This window comes from Tyto alba, unplaced genomic scaffold (genome assembly GCF_018691265.1).
Source record: "Tyto alba isolate M040663 unplaced genomic scaffold, T.alba_DEE_v4.0 Super-Scaffold_30, whole genome shotgun sequence".
NCBI classification, from domain to species: Eukaryota; Metazoa; Chordata; class Aves; order Strigiformes; family Tytonidae; genus Tyto; species Tyto alba.
In genome coordinates, this window is record NW_024881305.1 from 5,504,281 (window position 1) to 5,513,127 (window position 8,847).

The 8,847-nt window shown below is 49.5% G+C and overlaps 1 protein-coding gene across 4 annotated transcripts in view; it reads left to right on the forward strand.

The window, feature by feature from the left end:
* The window catches only part of RASSF5 (Ras association domain family member 5), a 34,075-nt gene extending 25,252 nt beyond the window's left edge, over positions 1–8,823 (forward strand). For all 4 annotated transcript variants that reach the window (XM_042800102.1, XM_033009500.2, XM_042800103.1 and 1 more), the window contains 4 exons: positions 2,049–2,162; positions 3,652–3,949; positions 4,354–4,469; positions 5,652–8,823. In XM_042800102.1, the coding sequence (XP_042656036.1) occupies positions 2,049–2,162; positions 3,652–3,949; positions 4,354–4,469; positions 5,652–5,804 (681 nt within the window). In that variant the 3' untranslated portion in view covers positions 5,805–8,823. The remainder of the gene's footprint in view (positions 1–2,048; positions 2,163–3,651; positions 3,950–4,353; positions 4,470–5,651) is intronic.
* Positions 8,824–8,847: the final 24 nt, after the last annotated feature.

Below are 8,847 nucleotides of genomic sequence, written 5' to 3' on the forward strand. Positions count from 1 at the left end.
CAAAGGTGGCTGCCAGAGAACTTCTGAGTTAGTTTAGCTCCTGGTGTTTAATTTTTTTTAATAGATTTTCTTAGCCCACTTGTGAATTTACTTCAGGGTCACACAAGTCCTTGCTTTCATCTCGCGATTACAGGAGCCGTTAACTCTGCAACAGACTGTTCTGGGTGGCTGCTGAAGGTGAGCGGGTGCGTTTGTCCCAGACACCTGCTTTGGGCTCGTGGACGCAGTCCTCAGGGGATAGGGACGGGATGCACGGGGGTCCCCAAAGGCACTCACTGCCTGTCTGCTGGGGGCATGGCTGTGGCTCGGTCGCTTTAGCTTTGTGCTCTGGGTTTCCCTCCCCTCCTTCCCCGCCGACCCTGCATGGTGCAGGCAAAGCACCAGGACCCGGGGACGGCCCCAGGAGCCCTGAGGGACTCTGCAGCTGCCGAGGCTGCACTTGAACCCTTAATGTGGGAACACACAAAATCCCTGCCCGTATGTGCTGGCATGTCCTTTCCTGCCTTCCAGCAGGTTTTTGGGGAAGAGCTCGCTGGTTCTTGTGTTCCCGCAGTGCCTGGGCTCTGCCGTCACGCCGGGCGCGATGGTGGGGGATCACATCCTGACGTTTCCTTTCCAGGGTGTCCGTGGGCCTTGGCAGCCTGTGCCGCGGTGCTTGGGCAGATGGGAGGTGGGAGCAGGGCTCAGGCTCTCGCTCCAGGCTGCTACAAACCTTCTCTGCAGAAAACCATCTGCAGCTGCGCGTTCTTGGTTGCCTCATCAGGGCCTCCCTCCCAGCTCCCCCGACGCCGTTCCCCCTCTCTCCCTGTCTCGTGTGTCCCCGGAGGAAGGCGGCCGGCATCCCCCGACCCTTGCTGCGAGCCAAATGTGTTGCCCGGCTTCAAGACTGGGAGCAGGGAGGCCGGGTGGCCAGACACCTCTCCCTGGGGCCGGGCGGGAGCAGCGGGGCTCAGGGGCAGGCGGGGCTCGGTGGTGGTTTGCATGCTTTCCTCCAGTGTACCCCAGAGATGGCCCGCTTCTGCAGAAAGCACCTCATGATTCCCCTTTTGGTTGGTCTGTAATGGGCACTGCGGTCCTGCTCCCTTCTAGCGCAGGTCTGGCACCTGCTCTGACCCCACAGCATCGTCCCCCCGGCCTGGACTCTGTCCCCCATCTGCTCCGCAAACCCATTCTGCTTAAACACTCTAAAACCTGGGTTGCATTTGGGAAACTCCCACGAGCTGCCTCTCCACGATGGGATCATGTTTTCCCGTTAATCATTAGCAATGTTTTCATGTGTGACCTTCAGGTAAAGCCCACCTACGCGCCGAATCTGTCGCTTTGCTTCCCAAGAAGAAATTCTCCAAAACCTGAGCGAGAAGCAGCAGCTGTCATCCTCCCAGTGAGCCCACGGGTGGGCAGACGCTGAACAGTTTCTGACCCGGGCTGGGATGCCTTGACTGGGTTTGCAGTGACTGATTTATTAGGCAGGCAGCCAGCTTGCTGCTTGTGTGATTTTACTGCTCTGAGCTGTAATTTCCAAAGCTTTGGACAAGAGCAGCGAGGAGTAATCCAGCAGAGATTTAACTTTAGGTTCTGCCTGGGTGAACCTGCAGGAAGCTGTTTGAGGAGCATCCCAGGTTTTTAAGGGGACGCCTGGCTTGGGTAGGCAGAGACATGAATACTAGAAATAGGATGTGATTTTTTTTTTTTTTTTTTTTTTTTTTTATTTTGAAAGTAGGTTTTAGAGGCTGGATTCTCCGCCCTGGTTTGTATTGGGATGTCTTTACTGCTCTGTGCCTCCATGTCACTCTATGTCTAGTGGGTTTTGTTTGGCCCCCCCACTGCTTGTTACTGGTGTACAGAGATGGTTTGGGGCAGGGATGTGGCATCCTGCACATTTAGCCTCTTGGCTGTAGGGACCATATCAACCCGTGCCATCGCTGCTAGCATGAGCTCAGGATTTGCACAGCCTCCTTGTCCCTGCGTTTCCCAAGAAAAATAGAGCTGAACAGCTGCAGTGTTACCCAATACGTAAACCAGCTAAATCCTGTCTCTTCTGATTTCAGAATGTAACACAAACAGTAGAAGAAGAAAAACCTGAGCCTCCGACCATCCAGGAGATCAAACAGAAAATTGAAAAATACAATGCAAAAGTTACAAACTGCCTGTTGATGAAGCTGGTATGTACTGGGCTCTACCTGCCTAATACAGGCTGATGCGGGTTTCCATGGGCTGAGCCAGGCTGTAGGAAGGCATCTCCAAGGCAAGAGGGCTTGTGGCTGTTGAGATGTTCCTGTCTTCCTTACCTGCTCTGCTTTATCTCCTGCCCTTCCCTGCCTCTGTCCCTTCTCAACTGGGAGTGCTGGTGCTGTGATCTCCGGCCAGCCTGGGCTGCGAATGACTTGCCACAAATAGATGAGCCCACGTTGTTCTAGCAGGGATGAGTCACAGTAAAACTCTAAATCCAAAGTGGATTTAGAAGCACAAAGTGTATTTAGAAACACAAAGCCCTTCTAGAAAGAGATGCTTTTCTCCTCTCCACTGCCAGGCTTACTGAAGCAGAGCTCTAAGAACCAAAGTGGATGCCTTTATATTTTGAAGCTTTGTTGCAAGCTTGCTTATCACCACCTGTAAGTAAAGCCTTGGTGTTATGTCGTGAAAAGACACGGAAATCAACTCTTTTACAAACTGGAGTACCACAAAGGTACAAACTTCACAGGATCTTATAGAGAGGGGGAAAAAGCTTCTTAAAGAGTGAAATAATTAAGCTATAGAACTTCTAAGAACAGCAGCTTCGTAACTCCCTGCTTTCAGATGCAAACATCTGAAAATAAACCTGAAATTTAATTAAAATAGTAGATCTTAAAACAATTTCCTTTGCGAAGGCTGCACAGTAATTTCTGCTGGAATGTCTCACCCACTGATTTTTATCAGCCCTTGACTTACAGAAGTCATTCGGGACCCAAATGTTTACTCTTAAGTTACTTGACTTGAAGCTTAGTGAAAATACACTCTTGAGACTTGATACAGCCTTGGGTGGCCCTTTGCTGGGACCACAGACCAGCGCTCCCAGCACCTGAGGTGGATCCCCTGGCTTGTTCCTGCCTGGCACCCACGGGTGGAGTCCACAGGTCCAGGCTTTTCTCTTGATTTCTGCATTTTTGCAGAGCTGAGGGTAGGGTAAGGGACCTGTTGTGAGACAGGCTGATCCTGGATGATGATTTATTACATGGAGATGCGAGAATTCCATAAGCAGGAAATAAAATGTGAGGAATATGGTTGGGAGATCCTGCTGAACGTGAGGGTAGAGACCTTCCCAGGGGTTTCAAATCCTCATTTAAGTGCAACTACAAATTACATGTAATGGTTTCCATAACTGACTTGTAGCAGTGTTGGTTTCAAATAAGGCAAGATGGCACAGACATGAGGAAGGGATGAGTCATTACAGAGTGGAAGGAACAGGAGAAAATCAATAATGACTAACCCAAAATTACTGGTTACTTTTTACGTGATTAATAAGGAACCCTCAACCTCCTGGCAGTACAGAGGGGTAGAAGGTCCTGCAGTCAGCCCATGGGCTGCAGCTCTCTAGACCAGAAAGCCCCTTGTCGTGGAGGGAAAGGGCTGGAAAGGGTCGCTGGAGCCTGACCCCCCTCTCCTTTGCTGTAGAACGACGATGGGACGTACACAGGTTTCATTAAAGTGCATTTGAAACTGCGCCGCCCCGTGACGGTACCGGCAGGGATCCGGCCGCAGTCCATCTACGACGCCCTCAAGGAGGTGAACCTGGCCGAAATGACGGACAAGAGAACCTCGTTCTACCTGCCGCTGGATGCCATCAAGCAGCTCCACATCAGCAGCACGACGACGGTGAGCGAGGTGATCCAGGGGCTCCTGAAGAAATTCATGGTGGTGGATAATCCTCAGAAGTTTGCACTTTTCAAGGAGATGCGGAAAGATGGGCAAGGTGAGTTCGCACCCTCGGACCCGCCAGCGTCCCTGCGGCTGATCAGTTTTACTTACTGTTCTGAGTTGCAGAAGCATACCCAAAGCATTCTTTAGCGGCAGGCGGTGTCTAAATCTTAAAATGGCAGGCAATGTCTAAATTCTTTAAAGGCAGGCAGCGTCTGAATTTCATGTGAATAAACGGCCGGACCTCCGCAGGAGGTGATGCTGCTAACGGGGAATTACTAGTTTTCAGAAGGAAAGACCTAACAGAGATTGTTACGGATCTGTGTTAGAGACTCAGCTATTTCCACCGTGATCCTGAGCAGCATGAACCGCTTATGCATGCTCCAGTTGACCTCCTGAGCTTTCCTCTGCCCTGGCAGCCAAGGTGTCTCACCGTGGGTGTCTGCTGTCCCCTTGCAGTGCTCTTCCAGAAGCTCCCCCTCTCCGAGTACCCCCTGTACCTCCGGCTGCTGGCGGGCCCCGACACAGACGCGCTCAGTTTTGTGCTGAAGGAAAACGAAACGGGGGAAGTTGAGGTACGTCGGTGACTCTTTCCCTTGATTTTTACATGAAAGTTAACAGCGCTGCAGAGCACGTGGCAGCGTTGCAGAGCTGGGAGCTGTACGGCCGGGGCAGCACGGGTGAAGCCGTGCCATGCGAGCAAGGCTGTTTCCCTCTAATGGCGCTGGCATTGCCTTCTAAAATACGGAGTGTGATACCAGCTTTTCCCCAAACTTGAACGGACTACTTGTACCTTACTTTAAAAAAATAAAAAATAATAATAAAAAAAATTGGTCGTTTATTGCTCCTAAATTATGTTGATTTTTACGAAATTTAAACTTGAGCTGTAAAAATGCCGAGCTGTAATCTGTTTACAGAACCAAGCAACACCACCCCAGAGTTAATCCTCAATAATTAGATCCAAGATTACTGTTATAAGTAATCCACTAACTTAACTAGAAGCCAGGGACATTCAGGTAATAAATTCTCAGGCAGTTTTTGGTCGCGGTCACGCTCCCCACCGTGGCGAAGGCCAGTGTTGGAGCTGCTGCATCCCGCGGGATCCTGCCGTGCCGCCGGCAGAGTGGGACCGTGGTTGGCGAGGATGCCGCGGGAATGCCGGCTGCCCGCGGCCGTGCTGAGCAGGCACAAAGCAGAGTTTATTAAATGATTGCAGTCATCAGCCTGTGGCCTGCCTGTTCCTCGCTGTCAGCCCGACGCTGTTGTAGGTGACAGCCGGAGCAGCCTGTCTGCTGGCACCCCGTGCCAAGGGCTTTACTGAAGCTCAAACAGTTCTAATAACTTTGCAATAAAATAAAGAGAACTGGTTCCGGCTGGGTAGTGCTGCCAGCGGGGACCTTGCTCCCCCTGTGTAGCAAGAAATGTGATGAATGCTACATCAGTTATGCCCAGATATATTCAAGTTCCTTAGGGAGCTGTGTCATCTCTTGCAGTGGGAGCTTTCATTCACCTGAGTAAAGATGATTTCCATTAACTCTGCAGTCTCAAGGGCTCAGGAATCGGATGGCCCTTTATGCTGTAGCCCATTATCCCGGCTCTCCCGTATCACCCTGTGAGATTAAGCTACCTGGAGACCAGATATGTGTTTAAATGTGTTTTATTGTTCCTCTTCACAGATTCAGGGGAAGAAAAACCCACAAAAGCAGTAAGGTGAATGGTGTGTGCTTACTTTCCCTTTGTTTCTGCTGGTTTTGCAGTGGGATGCGTTCTCCATCCCGGAGCTACAGAACTTCTTGATGATATTGGACAAAGAAGAAAAGGAGAAAATCCAGCAAGTGCAAAGGAAGTATGAGAAGTTTAAACAGAGACTGCAACAGACCTTGAAAGAAGCCCGAGGCAAGCCTGGATAACCTTCAGGAGGCACTGGGCATCAGACTAAGCTAGATATTATTTTTAAAATGAAAAGACACTTCTCAGGACACCTTATAGTAGTCAGTCTCCCTCTTCATCCTTCCATTAAGGTCTGGCTCACAGCACCCCTAAAATGAACATATTGCATTTTCTTCTTCTGAAACCTCTTATCCCAGGACCAGAGCCAGTCAAAGAATGGGAAGGGTGGTTTAAAACTCTGCCCGTCAACAAACCAAACAAACACAGCTGCTGGTTCGCTTTTCAGCTGTACCATCAGATGGAGAAGCTTTGCGGAAAACGCTCAGCGTCAAACCCGACAGGAACATCTACTGGCTAATGTTTTGAGCAGGGTACCGCTTGCTGTTCACACTCCTCCCAGCAACTTGCTTGTTCTGGTTCGGAGGTGCTGCGGCTCATTGCGTGTGCCCACGTGGCCGAGTTCTCATTTCGTAAGTAGAGCACAGGAAGCAGCAGATAACGCGGAGGAGGTGGTTGCAGCAAACCACGTGGGTGTTGCAGCTGTAACCAACGCCGGACAGACTTGTTCAGGGCTAAGATAGCCAGGGAAATGTACAGTTATGACACCAAGGCAGCTGCAACACCCAGAGAGTTTGTTAGTAAGTATTACTGAAACTTGGTAATGTTAATTCCTGGAAAAGTCATTCATTTTGATTCTATTTAACTTCGTTTTGAAAACAGATGTGAACTACAGCAAATACCCCTGATGCTTAGCTAAGTTAGCAAGTGTTTTACCAGTTTTCTACTCTGTAGGATTTGGGACCTACATTTTAAGAAATTCTGTTTGAAAAGTGTAAAGATGACGGTTGAGGCATAGGCCGATGGTTCGATATTGAACATTTAGCAATAGATATCCAACAGACTAACCCAGGAAAACTCAAAACCCCTTTCACAAATCAAACCGATTTTGAGCTCTGAACCGGTCTGGCGCCGAGGGAGAGGAGCTCCAACCAGGGCCAGGGTGTGGAGGTGGCACCAGGAGCAGAGGCTGCCGGCGTGTGACAGCCTTAGCGCCAGGATGAGTAAGGCAACCCTTCGCCCCCACTGCGCTCTCGTGCTCCGCTTCCTCCTGCAAACCCTCCCGGCACCGCTTTCCCACCGCTTCTGTCCATGACACGCTGTCCTCTCCCTCCCCGTGCCACCCCAAAGGTGTCGTGTTCCCCTTCCCCCCCCCTCCCTGCTCGCAGTCGGTGCTCTGCCTGCCTCTCCGGGAAGGGTACCCGGTTTTGCTCTCTATGTGGAGCCGGGAGAGGACAGCGAGCCCCTCTCTCAGGGCTCCCACCGTCTCCGACGCGTGCACTGCACATCCTTCATAAAAATCCTCGAGCTGGAGCATCGGTTACTGCCGTAACTCTCACCAGAGCCCCCGATCGTGCTGCTGCCATGCCGCGATGGCTGAAGGGCAAGGGAGGCCCCAGCGGTGCCAGGCGGAGAGAGGATGGGCCCCATGTTTGCTCTCGGTGCTTTGTATCACACGGCCAGGCTCAGTCTTCCCTCTGTTTACACAGGCGTGCAAGCAAAGTGTAACGGGGAAAAGGAACGTTGATACTAGCCGCGTTCAGGTGGAGCGTTGTGGAAGGGTTTCAGATTGACTGGATGAACACGTGTCCCTCTGAGCTGGCTGTAGGCTGCTGTGATCCCACCTGCGTGACGCGGGGAGGGAGGCAACGGGTTATCGGGTAACAGTTACCACAGAGACAACGTGGAAGAGTCTAAAATTTACCTCAGTGCCTTTTTTTTCCTTAAGTCTGAAAACTTTGCATTTGGGCTAAGGAGGAAGCTGGAAGGGGCTTTTGTCAAAAGGCCTTGTCGCTCCTGTCCTCACAATTACCTAAGGTAAAGTACTGTTGTGATGAGGCTGCTTTTGTCCGTAGAGGGATGAGGAACTGTTTTGTTTCCTTCCTGAAGGTGACTGCTTGGGATTTTTTTTTTTTTTTTTTCCAGATTTACACTTGAGTGTGATTGTTTTTAAACCATAAAAGAGTAACTGGATCACTTAAGGCCCCTCGTTTTGTATAAATGCCACCTTCTGCAAGCTTAGTTCCAGCTCATGTTTTAGTCAGTAGTGTCCAAGGGTTTGCCAACAGGGCTGTGGCCTCTGGCACGCGGTGCGGGACGGGTCCCCCAGCTGTACTGTACTCTACACCCAGATGACCTTTAACAGCGTGGCAGCAGCCCCACTAGAGCAGCAGTTCTCATGCTTTGGTGCTGTTTGTCCATTTACAAGAATACTTATTACTTCACAAGTGCGTAGTGAAGTAATCTAAGTACATTTATCTAGTGCTTTCAGTCTTGACAGCACTGTATAAATACTTCTGTTCAGTCATGAGGAAGAACACTGACTGTAAAAACTGCCATTGGTTCTGAGAAGTAAGATCCAGACGCTTGGTTTTGAATCCCTTATCTTTCTGGCTAAAAGTTGTAAAGATTTCTTTTTGTTGTTGTTTTCTACTGGAGTTTTGGTGATTGTCTCCCTCTCCCTCCCTGGAACCCAGCATGTCTTTGACATTTTGTAGAAGGCATGGCTTCTTATGCAATTACTGTGAATGCTGCTGAAAACCTCCTGCAAAGAGGAGGGCTCTTTCTTTTGGTTTTTCAAGATATGGGGCATCTGAAGAATTGGTAGATCTTGAAACTCAAAGTCTCAACTGTCAGTTGAGCTGTGTTTGGGAGAGAAGTACTGGCCCCTTCCTTAAGCGCAAAATACTGTTGGCAGTGCCTTTGGTTAGTATATTGTTTTGCCTAGTTCGTGTGAATTTATTTTTCATGTCTAATGTAAAACCTGTAAAATAATGTGTATAGAATGGAATAGTAAAGCTTCTATGGCAAAGTGAAATGCATTTTTGCAATGCTGTAATTTATTTTTACTACTACCTAGTAATTCCAGGGCATTTTTAAAAAATGTCTCACTTCCAGCTTTTTCGGAGGTTCTGAAACTACTTGTTCATATGTAGACAGTGTAAAAGACAACTATAATAAAACTGTCAGTAATTAAACAAATCTCTTTAACGTCTTTTTCTGGCG